General features: G+C 37.5%; 1 protein-coding gene across 6 annotated transcripts in view; it reads left to right on the plus strand.

Annotated features, from left to right (window-relative positions):
• Positions 1–22,771, plus strand: part of tfec (transcription factor EC) — a 59,090-nt gene extending 36,319 nt beyond the window's left edge. The window contains exons 1-8 of one of the 6 annotated variants that reach the window (XM_079816714.1): positions 6,556–6,799; positions 10,599–10,838; positions 11,183–11,284; positions 13,206–13,251; positions 15,544–15,600; positions 16,490–16,565; positions 17,320–17,467; positions 21,760–22,771. In XM_079816714.1, the coding sequence (XP_079672840.1) occupies positions 6,743–6,799; positions 10,599–10,838; positions 11,183–11,284; positions 13,206–13,251; positions 15,544–15,600; positions 16,490–16,565; positions 17,320–17,467; positions 21,760–22,230 (1,197 nt within the window). In that variant the 5' untranslated portion in view covers positions 6,556–6,742 and the 3' untranslated portion in view covers positions 22,231–22,771. Of the gene's footprint in view, positions 1–6,555; positions 6,800–9,715; positions 9,979–10,598; positions 10,839–11,182; positions 11,285–13,205; positions 13,324–15,543; positions 15,601–16,489; positions 16,566–17,319; positions 17,468–21,759 lie in introns of those variants that run through there. The other 5 variants (XM_079816712.1, XM_079816711.1, XM_079816713.1 and 2 more) reach the window with 5 other exon arrangements.
• Positions 22,772–23,134: the final 363 nt, after the last annotated feature.

Genomic DNA, 23,134 nt, shown 5'->3' on the forward strand with positions numbered 1-23,134 from the left:
TTGGTTTATTGCACGTTATGCCCAAAAGACTAGGTACAACCCTTTTGGACCATGCGCCTGGCGCACCGACCGAAACTAGCAAAAGTGGATTCGGACATGCCTTAAGTGAACCTGCACCGTGCGCTTCAGACCATGCACTCAGATCGTTAAAATAGGGCCCTTAGTCGTTATTGTGACAGAGTCACAATTCACTACAAAAAAGGCACTTTTTACTGTTGAAGCAGAAATTGACTTTTATATTAACCTATATGAATTTCATTGCTTTAGAAAACATAATATCAAAACTAGTGTTTCTGATTGATGAATGAAGACAAGTTGGATAAAATCATTGTGAATAATTACTCAGAAAATTGAAGTTAATTCTGAGTAAAGCTCTTGCAGTATTTGTTTACAGATGCCACTTGGTTATCTAATGCAATGACATTCAGACATTTTTAAGTGGCCACTGTAGATTATGCACCTGTTGTCTATGTAGTAATGAACCTCTCTCTTGTACGTGACCAATTTCCCCACATGCCCCAAAAATACCTCATCTGATATGCCACAAATCAGAGGTGAGAGTAGAAGGATCCGTCCAGAAGATCAGCCTCTGTTTTCAGCCAGACGGACAAGGCCTTTCATTCAATCCTGAACATGAGAGGCCGCCACACTGGTCACTTTGTACTAGCGTCTGTTCTTCTACTCCATGATCAAATTCAACTCAGGCTGTGCTGATTAATCAATTTGGGCCGGGAAGAGTGTGGAGAGTTCGGTCTGTGGAAGGAAATTACAATGATCCAATTTAAATAGCAAAATCAGTGTATTCATCTTTTAAAAATGTCTAGATATTACAATTTATTTGATTAAGTCGTAATGGAAAAGAGGTCTGAAATATGAAAAGTTCACCCCCTCTTTTATAGCACTCTTGATGAGCTGATATTTACAGGGCTTGTGGCTTGTTTTGAGTAGCTAAAAAAAAACAAAGTTTGAGAAAAGTTCAGTGACGTCTTGAGGAGAAATGAGACACTGCGAGTGAAACCCAAACATGTATGCTAAAACGTTGAGCATAGAACTGTATATAAACAATCTTTGTGTGTATGTGTGTGTGTGTGAATTAGCAGTATAAGATTGATGTGCCTCACAGTGAAGGCTTTTACACTGTATTTGAGACGACCATGACTGCTTTAACGCGTCACGCATGTTATGGCACAATCAGACACACTTGTGCCTCTGTGTATGTCCACACATGCACATGGACACTGTAGATTCTCCACAGTCACCACACACACAGAGACTCATAAATGACACTGACTTGAAGAGAACGTGGACACAAAAGTGTCTTTGTCATCCTTCAAACTGTGTATTATTAGTTCGGGTAAGGTCAAAGTTGATCTAATTTTCTGCTTAGTCTTCATTAAACAGCTATTGCATTATTTCATTTTACACAATTAGATTTAGTCCATAATGAATATATCTCAAGCTAAAGCTTTTGAACAGGGCTTTGCAAATTTAGCCCACAAATGCACTTTGTGTGCACTTGGAAGGGGGAAAAAAAGGTTGTAAAGTTAAATATATTTTACTCTGGACCATAGGCCATACGATCACTCATATTATAAACTCAAATTTCAGGATAAGGGCAGCAATTGTGCGGATATCTGGAGCGACAACCTATTCAACTTTTGATACTGCACTCATAAATAAGAGTACAGACACTTTATGTACATTCTTTCAATCAGATAAGACAAGAGTCTGTTTAAAGGCCAAATTGAATCCCCTGCTTCAATCTTTCATGACATTTGAAGTAAAATGGATTGATTGTGTTCAGCTATTTTACAACAGAAAGCTGAGATAATGGCATGAGGGGCTTGAGTACTCAAAATAGTCTAGTCTGAAATTAAGGAGTTTGTAATGCAGTTTTCAGCCATGTTATATCACTATACATTAATGTAGATAGTGGTGCTTGTTATTACTATTCCTCATACTTAGTGCGATCGATCGACTTCAACAAACCCATAAGCCTAAACTTTTGCATGTAACTCATCCCTCAACCATGGCGGATGATGAAACAGGTGAGAAAAGATCTCGTAGGCTTAAATTGAAAAAGGGACCTGATAGATTCAGGAACGGGCTCTTTCCACTTGGGCCAGTAAGAAACCACCTAGCAACTATCCAGAAAACCATAGCAACCACTTAGCAACGTGCTAAAATCCACTCAGAACGCCCCAGAAACCGCATAGCAACACCCCAGCATTGTGATACATTTTCTTCAGAGGTTCTTCAAGGTTTTAACTTTTTTTTATTGCTGAATTAAGCAGAATTTTCATCATCATTCCTTCAGAAATCATTCTAATATGCTGATTTTCTGCTCAAGAAAGATTTCTTACTATCAATGTTGAAAACAGTTGCGCTGCTTGATATTTCTTTTGGAAACCATGTTTTTTTTTTGATTCTCTGATGAAAGGAAAGTTAAAAAGAACAACATTTATTTGAAATAGAAATCTTTTGTAACATTGTAGAAGTATTTTTTTAATCAATTTAATGTGAATGTCCTTGATCTTACTGGCTCCAATCGTTTGAACGGTAGTGTACATCTGTGCATCATTTACCGTAATTGCTTTATATTCGTTACGTTTGTGGACAGCAGAAATGTCCTTACCCTCAGCTCACCTCACTGAGACAAAACCTTGAAATTAACTTACGATCTGTCGTTATAACACAACTCTCCACAGCCAAAAAGAAACAGTGCAGGCAAATCCATTTAGGTGATTCAAACCAGTGATTAGCCCAAACCCAGATAAAGAAGGCCTTTCAAAACCACAGCTTACCCATAAACCCTTGCCCTGAGAGCGGTGGGTCCTTTTTGTGAGTCTGGCGTGTGGAGGGAAGTCATGTGATGCAGTTTGGTCATTTTGTGATTTTAAGGGGATCAGTGCAAAGCGGGGGGCCGAGTTAGAAGATCATGGGATACAGTTAGATGCTTCCCAAAAGTCGGATTCACTACAACTACTTTCCAATGCATTATTTGAAGTGGATAGCCTGTATTTGAATAGTGTTTTACAGTCGCTGTTTGTTTTAGGTCTGCAATTAAATCTGTCCGTGCACAGGGACTGTGGGTCTGAATGGGACGGGGTTGAGTGAATTCCTCTCAGGTGTGCCTGTGAACGACTTGCCTTGTCGGCCCTGATGGAGTGGAGGCTAATTGATTTACATCCAAAATCGCATTAGACATAATCACATCTTTTCTGGGGGAACCAAGTTTCTATTCATCCCACTCTTAAACGCACAAACCTATTAGCAGCCTATGAAGCTGTTTATGTAACATTGCAGACGATTAATATTGGGTAACTATGGAAGCTTGTTTCTGCCACGGAATATAGTTTATATCTCACAATTCCAAGTTTATATATTGTAAATCTGAGTTCATATCTAAAACTTCCATAGTTACCAAATGCAATGAGATTCATACATTTTTAAGCGAGACATACCAGTCCAAATACTTTTTACTGTATGGTCTATAGGCACAGTTTTGAATATTAAAAGCATTTTTACAAGGCCCTGCATAACGTTTGCTATGAAAAGATAAAAATTCTGATTTTATTTCTTGTAATTCCAAGTTTATATCTTGCAATTTAGATATAAACTCAGAATTGTGAGAAATAAATTCAGAATTGCAAGACATAAAGTTTAAATTGCGAGAGAAAAAAAGTAATAGCAGCGAGATGTAAACTTGGAATTGCAAGAAAAAAAATGAAGAATTGAGATTATATTTCACAATTCTAACTTTTTCTTGCAATTCTTGCAATTTAGATATAAACTCAATAAGCTTGTAATTACATGTAAAAAGTCAGAATTGCGAATTTTAAACTTGTGTTTATATTATCTCATAATTTGGTCTTGTTTTCTCAGAACTGTGAGATATAATTAATTCTGAGAAGAAAAGAAAACCGTTAGAATTGTGAGATAAATATTATCAATGAACTTTTTAAATGTTTGTATTCCACGGCGGAAACAAGCTTCCATAGGTAACAAAATAACAAACCAACTGGTATTGATTTTAAAGAATAATAGGACAGGTACATTTGAAATAAAAATACAATACAACAAAATATTCAACTCAAGTGTTTTGGGGTCACTTTATAATACAATGAAAGAGAATCCAATCTAAATCTAAATGTTGTATATCTTTCACATACCATATTTCTTGTTGATAAACTGGGTTGCAGCACTGAGCTCAGGGAGGACAGTTTGGCACTCCTATCATAGAGTTAAAATGAGTGTAATATTTAATTTATATATGAATCATTAAAGTCTTCTGGTTATTATGCATTCCTTTTCTACTTGGATAAAACAGCTCTCAGATGTGTGAGCTGGACTTTGAAGTCTTGTCTCAGAAGCGGCCCAACTCTTACAGGAAGTAGCTCATGTTTTATACATACTGTATGTGGGACTAACAAAGGTGAGAATTCAGACCGGGCCCAGAGAAAAACATGGTAAAATGGCCAACCAGGATTTTCCGTAAGAGGTAAATATACAAACATACAGAAACTCTAGAAAATACACACACACACACACACACACACACACACACATGTTGGGTTTTCATGTTTTATGGGGACTTTCCATAGGCGTAATGGTTTTTATACTGTACATACCGTATATTCTATCCCCCTACACTGCCCCTGCCCCTAAACCTAACCCTCACAGGAGACATTCTGCAATTTTACATTTTCAAAAAACATCACTTAGTCTGATTTATAAGATGTTTTCCTCATGGGGACCTAAAAATGTCCCCACAAGGATGAGGATTTCGGATATTGCTATCTTTGTGGGGACATTTTGTCCCCATAACGTGATGATTACCAGTCCACACACACACACACACACACACACACACACACACACACACACACACACACACACACACACACACACACACACACACGCACACTTCCATGTTTTATGGGGACTTCCCATAGGCGTAATTATTTTTATTACTGTACAAACTGTATATTCTATCCCCTAACCTTAAACCTACCCATCACAGAAAACTCTGCATTTTTACATTTTCAATACACTCCATAAGCTGTTCTCCTCATGGGGACCAAAAAATGTCCCCATAAGGTCAAAATTTACTGATATTACTATCCTTATAAGGCTATATCCCCATAATGTAGGGAATACCGGGAATACTAGGTACACACTCACACAGGTTCAAAGGCACTCTGGTCCATTACTAGAAACTTTCCTCTGCATTTCCTTTAAAACAGGAAATAAGGCAACAAAAGGATGCTGATACACACATCCTGTCTACTTGAGAGCTCTGCAATGATTTCAACAATTTCAAAAAAGCATCTTCTCACTGTTCTCATCCCCTAGTTTTATAATGACCCAAATTTTCTTGCTTAGTTTGTATTATGCAGCACTAAAGCCTGACCAAAGCCTTTATTCCTTGTAAATGTGACTTAAAGTATTGCTCAATTGTCATTTAATATTTTGCTATGTCACTTGATATCTCACAATTACGACTTAATTTGCCATAATTGCAAGTTTATATCCCCCAATTTTGAATTGAAATCTCACAATATGACTTCATTTCTTGTAATTGAGACTTTTTATATTACTTTGTGACTTTAAATGTCCATATCGCACAACTGCAAATTTATATCTGTTAACAGCGAATAATTTCTCAAAATTGCAACTTTATCCCCCGGTTTCAGAGACAAGGCGTAAGCCTATTCCAGACTAAAATGCAAGTTGGAGCTGTTTTAACTGAAAGCAACTTGTACTGAAATATATTAAAACATATCAGTGCCATTTTTTTTGTCTCAAGATGCACACCAGTAATGCTTTTTTCTAAGGCATGTTTCTAAAAGCTACTTAAATGTCCTAATTGAACTCAGGCTTAATCCTGGCTTAATCTAAGCCCTGTCTGTGAAACCAGGCCAATTGCAAATGTGACATTTGTTATCTCTCACAAATTAACTATGACTTTACTTATTATTTAAAAAAAGATCTTACTATTACATTTTTTATTTTTTACTCTGAGGTGGTCTTGTTGACTTTGAGGTTTAAACTAGCAGTAAGTCAGATTTGTACTGTTACTACAGAGAAACAACACTGCAGACTGTGGGGAAAAAATCTACATGCTTCAATATAAAAATAGCCCTTGAAGACAAAATTGAACGGAAAACAGTCATAACAATGTAGTCATTTTAATCTCAGAGGCTTCAGTAAGCAGCACTACGCACTTCTTTGGCCTTGAGTGTACTTGTTGGTTCTCAAAGTGAATGTGTGTACAAGTGCACATGCAAGCGAGTGTGTCCGCAGTAGCGTTTCGTTTGATTAATTTTTATGTACGTTGTGTGTGTTAAAGAGATAACCTATCAGGGGAATGTGCTGAGCAAGACTGTAAAGATCAGACAGGAAGGACCAAAACAAAATAACGCTCAGAGTCTCTTTAACACCTGAAATTCTGCCTCCGTCAGGCCTTTGGGTGACCACTAGATCCCGTACAGAGGAAGCTAGAGAGCTGAAAAAGCTGATGTGTCATGCCTTCCTCTCCAGGCCCGTGTTTCTGCACACACAGCTCAGGAAAGCCACACACACACACACGTTTAGTTATCCTTCTGCTTTCCTAGCCTCGTTGCATTTACACTGGACTGACTCCTCTTGGGTTGCGGTTTAAGGGCTAAGACTGCAGGCCGTTTGTGCATGTTGTTTGTGTGACACCTGCTGACCTACTGTGAAGGCCTTCTTGTGGACCATGAGCCGCTGCTGTGTGGTTCAAGTCATCTCTCTCACTGAGATACAACTGATGCAGGTATGTAACTGCAAAAGAGAGAGAAATAGGGATGAGAGAGGCATGAGAGTTTGAGTTCAAATGCCGTTTGTCAGTCTCTGAGTTTAATGTTGTTGAATGGTTTAATGAAAAACTGTGAGTTTAGATTGAGCTTCAGTTGCTCTGAGTTTATAAATGTGCTGTTTTGAAGAGATTCCTGTTGCTCTGCTGGAACTGCACACTATGGGACTCAAGGTTATGGGTTCAATTCCCAGGGAATGCACATAAAATGTATACCTTGGATGCACCATAAGTCACTTTGGATAAAAGTGTGTGTCAAATGCGTAAATATACTTTGAATATCTATTTGGGTTGGAGCCTTGGATAAATGGACAGATTTATGATTCTAGCGAAAATTAAAAATATCTGTAATACTTTTGTAGAGAGTTGAACGATGGCTATACAGAGTGGCTCTTAAGCACACTCTCTTCCCAAAAAGCATTTGGACACTTAAGTCACCCTCAAAATGACTAAATGTCCTGTACTAAATATATATTTAAAATGTCATCTGTAAATTAATGATGATAGAGCTAACATAAACATAGTTTTGAGAAATAATAAATATTATAAAATGTTATTAACACGTATAGCATTTAATATTTTAATAGTAAAATATTTCATAATAGAAACCTATATTTCCATACAACTAATTATTTTTGCCTTTTGACATTTTGTATTTTTGCGTGTGGCTAAATTGTCTAAATATCTTTATTGCTGCTATGCATAACATGCATAGCAACATGAAGAACATACTGTCAAATCCACAACAAGGAACAATACTTGATGTGAATGTGATTCCGTTCTTTTGGTGTGTTGTGTGTGTGTGTGTGTGTGTAAGATGTTTTACTTTCTCTTCCCCTCAGAAACTTTTGTGGTCTAACAGCATTGATTCTGAGGAGGAATATTCAGTATAGCACAACTGATGTCTTCAGAAACAAAAAAAAAAAAAAAAAATGAGTAGCTCTGACTCGCATCTGTCAGAGGAAAGGCATATTTTATAGATTTATACTGAAGTGATTTAACTTCTTTACCCATTCTTACTCACTCTAATATCTGACCTTTTGGCCATGAAAGGTTTTGTCCATAATTTCTACAACTGGTAAAAATCATCCCCCTCCCCTGTGTTTCAAAACACAGATTTTTCTGAAGTGAAACCAGAACTTGACTAATCCTGAAACAAAATTAAGCAACATCAACGCTAGCACAATAGATTATACCTCGCCATTCAAGACACACTCACAGGTTTTAGGGAAAATGTACGCTTAAAGTCCAAATTAAGGTAAAGGAAATCTTTTTGTTATTTTATGTTATGTTACATTTATGTGCCTGTGTTTTTGTACTTCCATACCGTCATCACTTTTTTGGATTATAATATAATGTTAAATAATATAATATAATTGACTATTACATGCAATTAATTATTACATATAGCAAGTTTAAAGTGTGTGTATAATTATTTTTCAGGCTCCTGTGTTTAGGTTCAGTATTTGCACTTTAACGGCAAGGAAAGGGTTATTAGTCAATTACTGAAATTTTCAGTAATTATTTTCAATAATGTCACTGATAAGAGTAAAATTAAAACAATGCTAATTTAAAAGAAAAATGTCAGACAGACTGAGGTTTTTGCATCTGAAGTCTTCATATTTAAATAAATTAAAGTGTGTGTACATGTGATGTATGAGTACACTTTACTTTTGTAGACAATATAAACATGACATACAATCAAAATATAAGCATTATCAAGTGTATACAAATGCGTTTTTGCAAATCTCAACTGTATCAATGATGAGTTAGTGTAAAATCAGCTCGTAATCTGCCCGCTGAATGTTTAGTAAATGAAACCTCTAGAGTGTCTGATGTAATATATCTTCACTTATAGGGTTTCCACTGTCTACACTTCATTTGTGAACAAAATCAGTACAACTTCAATCAGATTACAGGCTTTGATTAGTTAATAGTCGTGTATCCTGCATTCACATCAGAAAGGGGAGATCAAGTCAAGGACGTGGCCCTCTAACACAACTAGCAGTGAGCAGGATAACCCTTCCCTTCCCCACTGCAGAGATGAGCTCTCAGACACACAATGGCTTCTTTCACCTTTGCCTGGGATAAGAGAGAAGTTACACTCTTAGGTCTTTTTGAAGTCAAATCTAGTGTGTGTAATGAAAAGAGCTTTGCAATGGCTGATAAACAGAGACAGACCTCTGCTGAACTGTTGAATACGCAGTCAGAGGGGCATAGAAGATCCGATTTGGTCCTCGGATTCATCCTTCAAGGGCTTAAATAACTATTTCGGTGCGTACGGGATAATATTTTCCATTTAAGATTTCCATTGAAGGGCTATGTGGAACAAATGTTTCTGATTCAACGAGCATTAGTAATAAATGCCTCTTTTGTTATTGCAAACAGACGTTTTGATCAAATTAAACATCACTTTCGTTCACACAATTGAGTATTTTTTGGTCAACGGTCAGTGAGAGTTCAGTTTTGGAGTTTTCCGAAAATACATTGACCGCCATAAAAGTAACTCAACAGTTGTGCTTTTGTGAGCGTAGACAACATAATAATGACTACTAGGGGTCGCCTCTGTCACCCCGAATGAATGCTTCCCTCCTATATTTAGCTTTACGATATGTTATACACTAAAATTAGAGAAGCGACCGGGTTCATGACAGTTAGTTTTTGAAAACAGATACAAGACAATGTTGTCTAGTGAGTCTGGTCCAGAGATGGGCCCCTGGGTCATTGGGAAACTGCACAGAACAAGCAGTAATTGTCTCGGACCCCCTGAAGCAGAAGTGGCAGAAGGGGGAAGTCTGGGATTGGCCGCTTCACGCAAACAAAACTGGGCGGTCCCACCGAATTAGAGATATAGGCGAAAGACCTCAACCCTACGGTGATCAAACCTGTCAGATCAGTAATCTCTCCACTTGAGGTGATAAAAAGGAAAGGCCTGGTCTTAGTTCTAATTAGGTCACGGAGTTCCTCCTGCTTGGTTATAAAGACCGGACAGGAACAAGAGGGGACAGTCACTCGGTTTCCTCTCGGCAGCCTGGGATCCTACCTTAGCGTTCCTCCGTGTGGAAGTACAGGGATTGAGAATGCCACATTTAACTGACTGTAGTTTCTACAAGATGAGAGACGGAGCCCGAGTTTCCAACGTAAGGACTTGATATGTTCTGCTTTGACTTGTTTTGCGCAAGATGAGGGCCGTTTTGGTGCTTGGTTAAAGGGTAGTTCACCCAGAAATGAAAGTGCTGTCATCATTTACTCACCCTCCTAGTGTCGTTTCAAACCTGTAGGACTTCCTTTCTTCTGTGGAACAACTGAAAAACTGTTTTTGTCCTTATAACGAATCTCAGTGGGGTCCAAAAACCACACTGAATGAAAGACTTTCACTGCTTTGTCGGAAAAAAATACCTTGCATGTTCCACAGAAGAAACAAGTCATACATGACGATATGAGGGTGAGTAAATGATGACAGCCTTTTTGTGTGAACTATCACTATAAGCGTATTGGTTTGGTTTCTTGGCTGATGTTGGATTGCACTGATTAAGTCACTTTTGGGGATGTTTGATTGCATTGAGACATGCTTAAAATGCGATGTTGGGCTTAATATATGCGTAATTGAAGGAAACAAGTGCATGTTTTTTGTACATCTTGAATACGGTAAGGTGGTTTTTCGGTTGCTCAGATGTTTAATGTTGGGAAACAAGTTATATGAAAGACAGAAGTAAGAGAACATGGACAAATAAGGCCTACATTTCTCTTCTTTTTGAAGGTTCAAAGTCATCTGGAGAACTCCAAGTACCACCTCCACCAGACCCAGCAGGTCAAACAATACCTAACTTTGGGCAGCAAACTTGCTAGCCAGGCCCACCCGGTCGCACATCCTCACCAGGGCCAGGCTCTGGGCACGGTGCCCGTCATGCGCAACGGACACATGCCGCCCATGAGCGACAGCAGCACGCCAGGAAGCCCTGTCACCTTGCTCACGCTGGCCAACAATCACGACAGCGAGGTGAGTGCTTCCTGTGATCTTATCTTTCTGTTCTAAAGAGTGTTTTTACTCATCAATAACTTCAAACATTCAGCTCTGATCACGTTGACAATGAAAGGATGGGTCGCCTGCTCTGATAAGAGGTGCTCAATCCTTACAGTTGTCTTTGTGAGATGATGAATCATCTGTTATTGGATTAGCGGCCCAGTTTATTCACACGCCTCTCACTTTTACTCTGCATTGACAGTGACACAATGACTGACGACAGTGAAAATGAAACCCAAAACAAGCAAACAAACATCTCAGATTGACAAATTCAACCTCTGTCGGCGGAAGAATGCGCTATAATCACTGTTTTCTTTTAGTTTCCAATGGATGAAGTTATCGATGATCTTATTAGCTTTGAAACCGGGTTCAAAGATGGGGGTTTGGATTGTATGGAGCCAGGAACCATAATGCAAAATAACGTAAGTATATGCCAAGTTTATCTCTTCACTTTGTCGAACTGTTACGTCCCGTGTCATTAATAATGGCCTGTGTATAGAGGTGTAAAAAGTACTTTTATATGTCAAAATATCTAGTAAAATGAAAGTAAATGAGGAATATCTAATAATAAGTATATGCATTACAATGCAGGCTAATTGCAGACTTATTATAATCAATTTAATTGAAAATAAGCTGTTTAACCATAACTATAATACCTACAACTATAAAACTATAAAAACTAGTTATTTAATGCATTATATAAACAGGCCTTAAGTAAAGTGTTACCATGTAATGAAATGAGTAGTTGTGCCTGTGCATAAAATGCACACTTAATTAGATGAATAAAACATTTGTAGGTTTACAAATGCATTAAACACATTAATAACACAAACACGTGCCAGTCTTTGGTGTGCTTGTGAAAAGGGGTTTGTCTTTGCGTGAGGTCACACCGAGTCCAGCTGAGAGTCAAAGTTCACAGTCTCTGCGGTGAAAAAAGGGAACAGACTTAAATCTCAGGCTTTAAACTGTGGAACAATACAGATTAGTCTGTTAATGATGTCGGCATGCAGAGAGGTATGCCTTAGAAGAGCCCGACTATGTTAATGAGTGATCACTTCTCCAAAACAGAAAGAGGGAGCAAGCTAGAAAAATAACTCGGCAGAATGCGCTTTTAGCATTTATCAGAGTTGAGGAATTGCAATTCAGCTAGAGCCAATGAAAACCCTTAGGTAAGCATCTGGGCACACAAGTGGCCCAACTATGTGTGGGACCAGCATGAAATTGTTATGGTCCTACTGACGTCCGTGGATGGACAAAGCATTGCTTGAGTTGTGATTACTACAACACCTGAACTCACTAGAGAGGTATGTGATACTAAGAGCATGATGGGAATGAACAAGGCAGAGTGTGCTGAGGAAGTAGAGAGATAGAGAGAGAGAGGGGGTGAGCAAGCAAGAGTTTTGTATTTGAGTAAGCAGGCGAGCATCGGATTGAGCTAATATCTTCTCTCCCAGTGGACTTGTTCAGAAATGATACCATGCTTAAACGGATCAATTCGTTCTAATTAGTCATACAGCACGACGCATCAAGCCGCTTCCCCGTGTCAACATATCTGCTAACATGATGGGAATGGATTGAAGCGATTACGACGCGAATAGTCAAGGGGCCGTGGCAATCTCTCATGTTGATAAGCGCGCTTTTTCCCCCACTGAGATAATGGAGAGCGCGTGCGAGCAGAGGAAACACTATAACGCCTGCTGCCTCTGTCTTCCTGTTACGCTCTGACCTCCTCTTTAATCCTGTACTACGTTTAGAGGAAGAGGATTTCACCCAATATGCTGACAGAAATTGGCTTTTCACTGCTCTAGCTTTTGTTGGACTGGTAGTCGGCGAAAAATTATGCCATAACAAATCTCCAGCAATGCTGTGGGGAGAACAATAATGTAAGCTCAGAGTAATAGAAACCGAGAATCATTTCAATGAAACTCGAAGCAAAAAAATGAAATAAATACATTTGCTCTACAGTGCCCTCTTTTGTCTCCTGGAGCGCTGCATCTGTGTGCTCATTTAACTCATAGACTGAATTTATGCACATAAGCTGTGCATATATCCGGAATTTAAACAGCCCATCATTCACCTCCTCATTAGACATATTTTAGTTATTTTGATTATGCATCATCTGGCTGTAATCATCACATTTTAATCCTCGAAATTAGTGGAAAAAGTCCATCTAGGCCTGTTTACGTCATGTTTAGAGAAAGTTGATGTCAAATATCATGCATGTAACATCAAAAATATTACACCTGACGCAAAATAGACTGGATAAAAGATCACACTACACGTGGTGAACATGTAACCCCCCTGTGTGAATCTAGACTAACTTGCTCTCTCTTTCCTCTACAGGTGTCACTGAGCAACAGCATGCTGGACTTGTACGGCGGTGACCAAGGTATGACTGCCGCTCACGGTGGACTGACACCTTCATTGCCCACAAAGCTCTCAGTTAAAATGGAAGTCACAGGTACGGAGCACAGAAGGGCACAGACGCCTGTCCGAGCAGGACCTGTGCTGTTAGCAAAGGCATTTCAGAAAGGAACGTTTACAAGAGCAGTTTAGTTTTAGATTAAAAAGCGATAAGGTGTGACTGCAGTTTTGAAATGTCTAAGTACAATCTAAGTAAGAGCAATGACAAGGTCACAAGTGTAAGTCCCAACAAAAGGTTCAATGGGGTTCTATATAGAACCCTAGGGTTCTTGACTTAATTTTAAAGAACCATTCCTGCCAAAAAGTATGATTGCTTAATACTTTCATATTTAAAAGGTTATTTCAATTTGTTTTTAGTGATGAAGTGTTTACGAGTTGTTTAAATCATAAAATTCTAAAATTAATTAAAAGAAAACGAATTACAGCTAAATCCATAAAATGATCCCAAGAATGGAACCCCTAAAAGGTTCTATATATGAATCGCTTGACAGAACCCGTTAAGGTTTCATATAGAATATTTTCTTCTAAGAGTGAAGAACACAGAAATAGTAAAATAAATAAATATTTTTGTGTTTTTCTTGGGACTTAAACTTATGACCTAAGAACTCAAATAAAATGAATGAATGAATGAATAAATAAATATTTTTGTGTGCGTTTCTTGGGACTTAAACTTGTGACCTTGTCACACTTGAATTATGATTAATGAATTAGCTGTCTCAAAATTGCAGTGTAAATTACATTTACTTTTATGCATTTGGCATACTTCATAAATGTTTAATTCATTATTTTTTAATTGACTTTTAATTGAGTTATATTTCATCATATTATACTCTGATAAAAGTGTTCCCAATAAAGACACAAAATATAATAATAAATATTATATTTGTGTAATTCTTGGGAACATATCTATTGTAGTATAATATGATGAAATATAATTAAAGTCTAATCTGTCTCTAATCGACACATTTTAATCCTCAAAATTAGTGTGTAAAAGTGAAAAAAGTCTGCATGTATATCATAGTATAATATGATAAAATATCATTAAAGTCAATATACAAATATGCTAAAAAATATATCCTGAATGATGAAATATAATTAAAGTCTAATCTGTCTCTAATCGACACATTTTAATCCTCAAAATTAGTGTGTAAAAGTGAAAAAAGTCTGCATGTATATCATAGTATAATATGATAAAATATAATTTAAGTCAATAAACAAATATGCTAAAAAAATATATATCCTTAATCCACTAAGTTGCTTTGGATAAAAGTATGTCAAATGCATACACATAAATATAATAAACACATATAATGTCTTTGATAGGTGTATGTAGGTAAGAAAAGCCCTATTCAACAGAGCTATCAAAACAAAACAACACAATATAGACTTTCCTTCTGGAAATTCAGGGGGAAAAAAAAAATCAAGGGCATACTGTAAATAGATCTAGCAAAGCAAACCCAGACAGACCCCTTCCACATGTGTTATTCCAAAAGGCCCGGGCTGTGAAAGCCAAACACAACTGTATGTTTCATGTTATTATCCAGCTGTCTTATTCTAAGAGTCGGCGTGCTCCGCGTTTAGCTCGCCATTGTGCTGCTCACATTCTTCATTATCAATGCTCCAGTGAGCGGAATATGGTAGCATGTATTCTTAGCATGATAGACACGACACAATGCCTCCTTTGTGGGTGCCTTTTTTTTCTTATGAATGTCATGCATCAAGTAAAGCTAATTGATTCAGGAAATAGAAAAGATGCCTGGAGAACTCTTCACTACGGCAGGAAAATAAGTGCATTACTGTCTTTTTCACATAAGCGTGCTGCACGGCGCTCTTGTTTGGTTACGCACGGCTCAAATGACCTTATTGAATCAGCAGAAATGAATTGAGAAATCCAATCACTGCTCCCAATTATATAATTTGGAAGAATGTGAATATGAATGCAGAAGCATTTGGCCTCCCTCCTCTTCACCCGCTCCGGGATGTCAGCAGCAGATTGGTTAATCGTAAGGTCAGGAAGTATTTAAAGAAGATGTACAGCGTTTCTACATTAAGACCGAGATCTGGGGTGAATGACAAAAACAAGGTTTTGAGTATTGGGCAGGAATCTTGAGGATTGGCTTGGAAGTTGTTCAAACTAATGATGTTTTTAAAGGCTTTCTTTAATGGCCTGTTTTGCATCAGCGTGGTGTTCAACTTACCTTTGGATATACACTTATTCGTTTCTGCAATAACCTTTCCATCTTTTCTTCTCTTACAGTACACGACACCAGAGTCATGGCCAAAGAAAGACAGAAAAAAGACAACCACAATCTAAGTAAGAGGCCTTTACACTTGGTTATTTAACCCTCATTTGCTATTTAGAGAGCCAGAGGCCCGGAAAATTCTTCCAGGAAACTGTTGATAACAAAAATTATTATTATTTTTTTTTGCGGTGTGCTTTTTACGGGACTCAAATTAACTCCAGAACTGAAGCAAAATGGCTATATTCCATATAACAGTCTTTTTGTTTAAAAATGCGTGGCTGATTAGTGATACAAAAGAGGGTCAAATGGATGATTAGGTCAGAGAAAATATTCTGGTCACACTTTACATGCATTACTTAACAATGAACAATACATTTGTAACCGCATTAATTCATCTTTGTTAACGTTAATGGATGAAAATACTACTGTTCATTGATAGCTCTCGTTGCCTCAGGTCCATTATACTGTATAATATGGGAACACTTTAGTTTAGGGTCCATAGTTGCTTATTATGATGCATATTACTAGTATATTCAACATATATAAGGGCCTTCTTCTGCATGATCATATTCAACATCCCTTAATCCTACCCAATACTTAAACTTAACAACTACCTTACTAACTATTAAAAAGCAAAAAGTCATAGTTAATAGTGAGAATTGGACCCTAATCTAAAGTGTGACCATTTAATAATGTATTAGTAAATGCTGAAATGAACATTTAGAATACTTTTCACTGTTAGTTTATGTTAGCTGATGCAGTTAACTAAACATATGGAACATAATTGCAAAGTATTACCAATATTGTGTGGATAATGAGGCTAATTTCTTGTGTACATTAGGGTTAATGCAATTATTTCTATTTAATAATAGACCAGGATTTGATAATGCATTCATTATTTATATTTATGTTAATATTAGGTTTGTGCTGCATGACTTACTTTGTTCTCATAATTGCCAGTTGAAAGACGACGGCGATACAACATCAACTACAGGATCAAAGAGCTCGGAACGCTGATACCGAAATCAAATGACCCGTAAGTAAAAGTCTTACCGGATTCACAGCTGAACTCAAAGTCTTGAGGAAAAAAAATCACATCAGAGATAGACTCATAAAGACAGGGCAAAATGACATTGAAGTAGAGAGAAAATGACAGTACAGTGCTCATTTCTCAAGGAAATACCTACAGCGCGGACAGACCACCATCTGAATGATGGAAATGAGGTTCAAGGCAAAGTATAGACCATTTGAACTAAAGTTTAAGCACAACTGAACCCAGAGATGAAGTAGAGTGCAGACATTGCCCCAGCTTAATTGAACTTTTTATCGAATTTAAATGGAAGGCTAGTGCTGTCACCTTGCCATTAACACAAGATAAAGGAGATTATTAGCTCCAATCAGGCCAACATCTTATTCCATAGAAAGAGACAATTTCACGACACTTTCCTCCTTTTAAAAAGTAATGGTATCGGGAATGACTGCACTTTACTTCGGCTTCCAAAGTCCAATTTTTTTTCTCTACCTCTTCCGACACCTATTTTTGCTCAGGGATTAATTTTACCGTACAAGGGGCCGTAGAATGGTCTTTCTGCAGACGTACTTAACTATTCCATTAAAATTCCCATTCAAAGGCAAGGTAATGTCCGAGAATGAATAATTGGCCATGTAAATCACAGTTTCTTAGTCCTAGGGAAAAAAGGAGACCCTTGTGAGGCTTTTCTCTGTGTATGAAAGTTCTGCTGATGCAAAGGCGGTGTTGAGAAAGGTTATCTTTTACGTTTCTCTGCCAGTGATATGCGTTGGAACAAAGGGACGATCCTCAAGGCCTCGGTGGAATACATTAAGTGGCTGCAGAAAGAGCAGCAGCACGCCCGTGATCTCGAGAGCCGACAGAAGAAACTAGAACAGGCCAACAGAAGACTCCAGCTACGAATCCAGGTAAAGAGACAAAAAGAACAAGTGAACGAGGGGAATATGGCCATGAGAGAGAGAGTGAGAACGAGATGTAGACATGAGAGACGGCAGAAAGCCATGGTTGTAGGAGTGAAAGACGAGGAAAAACATAAAAGCGAGGGATGTAACGCAAAATAGAGGGATGAAATGATGAAAAGTAGACAAGCTTACATTTCAAGCTACTTTTTAAAATAACTTTCTGCAGACAACGGCATCTTTATAAACTATCAGATGAAACAGTTTCATCTACACTTATCTAAAAACATAACATCTAAATTGGACTAAATAAACCATAGTTTTATGAACCCAACTAAAACTCTAATTCATATAACGGTTACAACAAAAACAGCAGAATTTAACTACATATTTCGGTAACACTTTATAATAACTACACACTGTGAAGCATTAGTTAGGCATTAGTAAATAATTAATTCATAATTTATAAAGCATTAATATACATTAATAGGCAGTTTATAAATACAGCTATAAATGCTTTATTCTTGATTTATAAGCATATCTATAATGTGTTTAATAATTGTATTTCCATACTTTATAAATGATCAATTTATCATTTCTAAATGAAGTATTACATTATTTACAAACCAGTTATTTAGGAGTTGTCAGTGGTTCATCAGATCATTTAGAAAGTGTAAGTTAAGGATTAATAAACTATTTAAATGTACATTTATTCATCTTATTATTTAGACATATAGTAAAAGTTGCTCAGTGTGTTAATAAATACTTTATTAACATGTATTCCTACTGTAATTCATGATTAATTCCGGTAGTTATAAAACATTTAGTAGTTGTCAGTTAACCATTTCTGTGATATTTTGCAGAGTTAAAACAGTACAAGAGAACAGCAGTGCAGAAGATAACTGAGCCTTTAAATCTCCTTTGTAAAAGCTTTCTGAGGCATAAAGAGTCCTCACTTTATATGAGCTCACAGAAATAGTTAACTGACAACTACTAAATGTTATATAACTACCTGAATGAATCATGAATTACAGTAGGAATAAATGTTAATAAAGCATTTATTAATACTGAGTAACTATTACAATGTCTAAATAATATGTATAAATGTACATTTAAATAGTTTATTAATCCTTTACTTACACTTTCTAAATGATCTTATGAACCACTGACAACTCCTAAATAACTGGTTTGTAAATAATGTAATACTTCATTTAGAAATGATAAATGTATCATTTATAAAGTATGAAAATACATTTATTAAACACATTATAGATATGCTTATAAATTAAGAATAAAGCATTTATAGCTGTATTTATAAACTGCTTAGTAATGTCTAGTAATGCTTTATAAATGATGAATTAACTATTTACTAATGCTTAACTAATGCTTCATAGCGTGTAGTTATTATAAAGTGTTACATATTTCCCTTCAAAAGAGAAGAACAAAGGGGCAAAAATGAATTCAAGAGTTGTTTATTTGACCAGTGAATAATTTAATCACCTGAATCGTTTGAACAAAGTGATTCTTTCAACTGAATTGGGCTTCCCATTATTTGAGAGAGCTTTTAGGAAGCCATGTTTAATTAACTCTCTCTGCCAAATCTGCGGACATGGTAAAATGCGGTAAAATTAGCGTTTTGTTTTGCTTCTCGTTGGAAAAGTAACTTGAAACTGGAAGCAAAAAAAAGTCACTCTATTGAAAAACCTAGTTTTAGTTGGTAACTCCCCAACATTGATGGACAACCAGCATGATAGTGTCCACACTAGTGGTTTTAACTGGTCACTTAAGCTGATGACATCTTAATCAGCTTAGTTTGAAAACGGGTTCAAACACACCTCCCCATGTGTCTGACATCGGAGCGACCTGCTCCTATTGATGTTTGTAGCTGCCTTCCCTTTAAAACATGGTGAGCTGAGGTGATTACCTGATTAATAAATAGCGGCTACAGCTTCGTCCGGAGCAGAATGCGCCCCAGAATTAGATTATGAGGGCTAATAACTCTGAAGAGCTGGGCTCCTCGTCTGAATTTATGCATTACATTCCAACAGTATTGACATATTCGCGGACCAGGCGCGAGTCTTCTTCACACATGTGAATACATAGCAATTAGCCCTTAAAGTAATTACCCCGAGGCTCCCTATCCAAAAGCTAATGCTAATAATGCCTCAATTGAGTGTCTGAAGATACCCACGTTGAGAGGCAATGCAATAGCTCATTTAGACTGTCTCCGCTACAGATAATGTGTGGGAGGAATGCAACAAGAAATACCAAACCATAGCGGTTAGTGTAGACAATTGCATGAGTACTAGGTTAGTAATTAGCGTTAATCTCATCAACCAAATAAGAGACAAATTTCTTGTTACATTACTATTATTATTATTATTATTTGTATTTATTTCATTAACAATAATGAAGATGAGTCAAAACATCATTATATTTAAATGATTTTAATTTAAAAGATGATGAGCAAACAAATAAAAAAATGTTTTACAGTGTCCCCGTTACAAATCTTACATGTACTTACAATAGTCATAACAGTAAATTATGCATAACTATAAGCAACTAAACCTAAAAATAACCTAATATATAATATCCAATAATGTTTTAAATGATCCAATTCTGTACATATAACATTAATCAGATATTTGTAAATGTATAAAATGACAAATATTTGGTTCATTTTGCTTTTTAAACCGGTAAACCTTATTTTCGTCAACTAAAATTAGATGCCATTTTAGTCACAGTAAAATTGACAAAAGTTAAAGGCCCGGGTATACTTCAATTTCCACGTTCCGCTCCATCTCGGGCGAGCCTTTCAAAGTGTACTCCTTTGGCGTTGAGCGCGAAAAAATGTGTTCATTGGGCCTCATTTAAGGAGTAATTTGCACGTAAAAAAATGGACCTTCACGAAAACTCTCCTCCAGATTCACAAACGCTTCGTATACCACGGATTCGGTTGTTAAACGTGTGTGTTTATTAATTAATTCCAAACATTCGAAAATAATTATGAATAATCCCTGCCCATGAGTTACAACTGCGAATGACGTCGCTAGGAACGCTGTGGAATCTTCTGGAATTCTTTCTCAGGTTTGACTCCAGTATTTTGCATAAATGCTAAAGAGACTAACTGACGGATTGCCTAGCAATAAATATTCAATTTTTGTGTGTCCACCAAAGCATTTTGCGCCTGGTGCTCTTCTGAAAAGGGCCAGCTGGTGGCGCTTGAAAGCGCTTTGCAAGGGCAGCGTTTTTCCAGCTGAGATACTTTGGTTGCTATGATACAGAATATCCATGGCAGTAATGCGTTACTAGTATCTCATTTTGAAGAATATAACTGAATATAAAAAATGCAGTAAAAAGCAGTATTAACTTCTCCATTATTGTGTCCAAGTGGGATGATTGCTTGTGTAGTTTTTGTCCCGCCCCTCCTCCACTGTGATTGGACGGCCTGGTTAACAGTGACAGTGACGAGCGCTGCCTATTACCCAACGTTGAACAGTAAAAAAACAGGGCAAATCAACTCTTGAAATATTATTATGGTACATAGTGCATCAAAATGCCATGTCATCAGTTTGCCTAAATTAGAACATAGAACGTTCAAATGTTTTGCGCACCATTTACACGGGGTAGGGAGCAGGTGTACATTTATTTCATACCAAATAACATTTTGAAAATACGAACAATTTCGTCAATCCGAAAATTTACGTCAGAGTGGCTTTACGCACAAATTCGTTCTGCTCGGTTTTCATGAATGAGGCCGCATGCACGCAACTTTTTTTGTGGTTGTACACACACTGTCCGTGCGGTCACAAGAATTACGTCACACAGACGACTGAAGTATACTTTGGCCTTAATAAATATGGCAATGAAATGTTGACCAATTGGAGAATATTTTAACCAAAAAACTTTGTAATGGTGTCAGCTCAAGGCCAAAGGTCTGGACAAGTTAATGCTAATAATAATAATGAATAATAATTTATTATAATACTTCAAAATTTTAATTTTAAATACTTTCATTAATTTTGAATGATTGTGCGCCACACACCGTTTAGCTGCTGTTTTAAAGTCCTGCTTGGTGGAAGTTTCCTCCGAATATAGCTCTGTGATAGATGCGTTTTTGAAGTTGAATGCACCCCTTCATGTGTTTATGGGACATAAAGGCCTAGAGCAAAAAAGAAGAAGGAAAGAGACCAAATTAGAGTGTTCTTTATCAGCATCTATTATTTTCTGTCACACTTCACCCAGACGGCCTGAATGCAAAGTGGCCAGTTTATCTAAAACCACCTTCCTTTTTTTGATAGGAATTGGAAATCCAGGCTCGTGCTCACGGTCTTCCCAGTATGGCTGCTTCTATGGGAGCAGTTGAACTTTCATCCCATCTCCTTAAGCAGCACCAGCAGCACCCGACCCAAGTCACACCGGCCCCTCCGAGCACCCAGGTCCCACCGCAGCCAGGCCAGCCACCCCTCTATCCTCAGGAGGACTTGAGCAACCCGGAATACACCCAGCGGACAACCTTGTCGGTGGCCATGGTTGTGGGGAACGCCGGAGAGCAGTCCGACGGCTCCACCACCTTCTCCGATCCTCTCTCCCACTTTACTGACTTCTTCTGCAGCACCTTGAAAGAAGAGCACCGGCTGGACGAGATCCTGATGGACGACCCTCTCTCGCCCTTCGGGACCGACCCACTCCTCTCCGCCGGATCGCCCGCCGCGTCCAAAGGGAGCAGCCGCAGGAGCAGCTTTAGCTCAGAGGACGCAGACGAGCTCTGACCGCCCGGACGCCGACCTGCAACACTGTGTAACTGACCTCCCATTTCCATTGGATTACAAAGACGACGGGAACTCATCCCAACATCTTACCCCAATGTTGAGTCAGACACATCAAAAAGGGAGATTGACTGATTGATCTACTGACATTGACCTACTGTGCAGATAAAGGACTGTCTATACAGCTTTAACACTGGCTACATATGATCACTGGATCACCAAATGTATATTTCTGAACCTTAATGGCATTGTTGAGACGGACCAGTTTAAAGAGTGAAAGCTTTTTGTGCCTTATCCAAAGCAGGCTAACTTTTTTACCACTGAGACCAGAAGCGATGCAGATGTAATTATGCTAGGCAAAAAAAACCTAACACATCTTTCTGTTTTTCATACATAATGTATTTTTCCAGAAACATACTGTTCAAGTATTTATGTTTTAATCCCTGTATTCTTAAAAAAAAACATTTCTTTTTCTAACATTTTACTTTTGATATATAACTCTAGGGGTGTGGGAAAACACAATAAACCCCTTTTTGATAAACTGAACACACTGTCTCACATTTCTTGCATATCCAAAGTTTCATTCAAGTCAAAGTTTCAGTAAAGATGATATTTTGAAGAATGTTGGCAATCATTTTAGTGACCAAAAAACAAACACACAAACATTTATCAAAATATCTTCTTTTACATTCCACAGAAGACAGATTTGGAAGTCATACAGGTTTGGAACAACATGAATGTGAGTAGGTAATGACAGAACTTGTGTGTGCAATTCTTGTGTGTGTGTGTGTGTGTGTGTGTGTGTGTGTGTGTGTGTGTGTGTGTGTGTGTGTGTGTGTGTGTGTGTGTGTGTGTGTGTGTGTGTGTGTGTGTGTGTGTGTGTGTGTGTGTGTTTGTTTGTTTTTGT

This window comes from Gobio gobio (assembly GCF_949357685.1).
Source record: "Gobio gobio genome assembly, chromosome: 5".
Lineage (NCBI taxonomy): Eukaryota > Metazoa > Chordata > Actinopteri > Cypriniformes > Gobionidae > Gobio > Gobio gobio.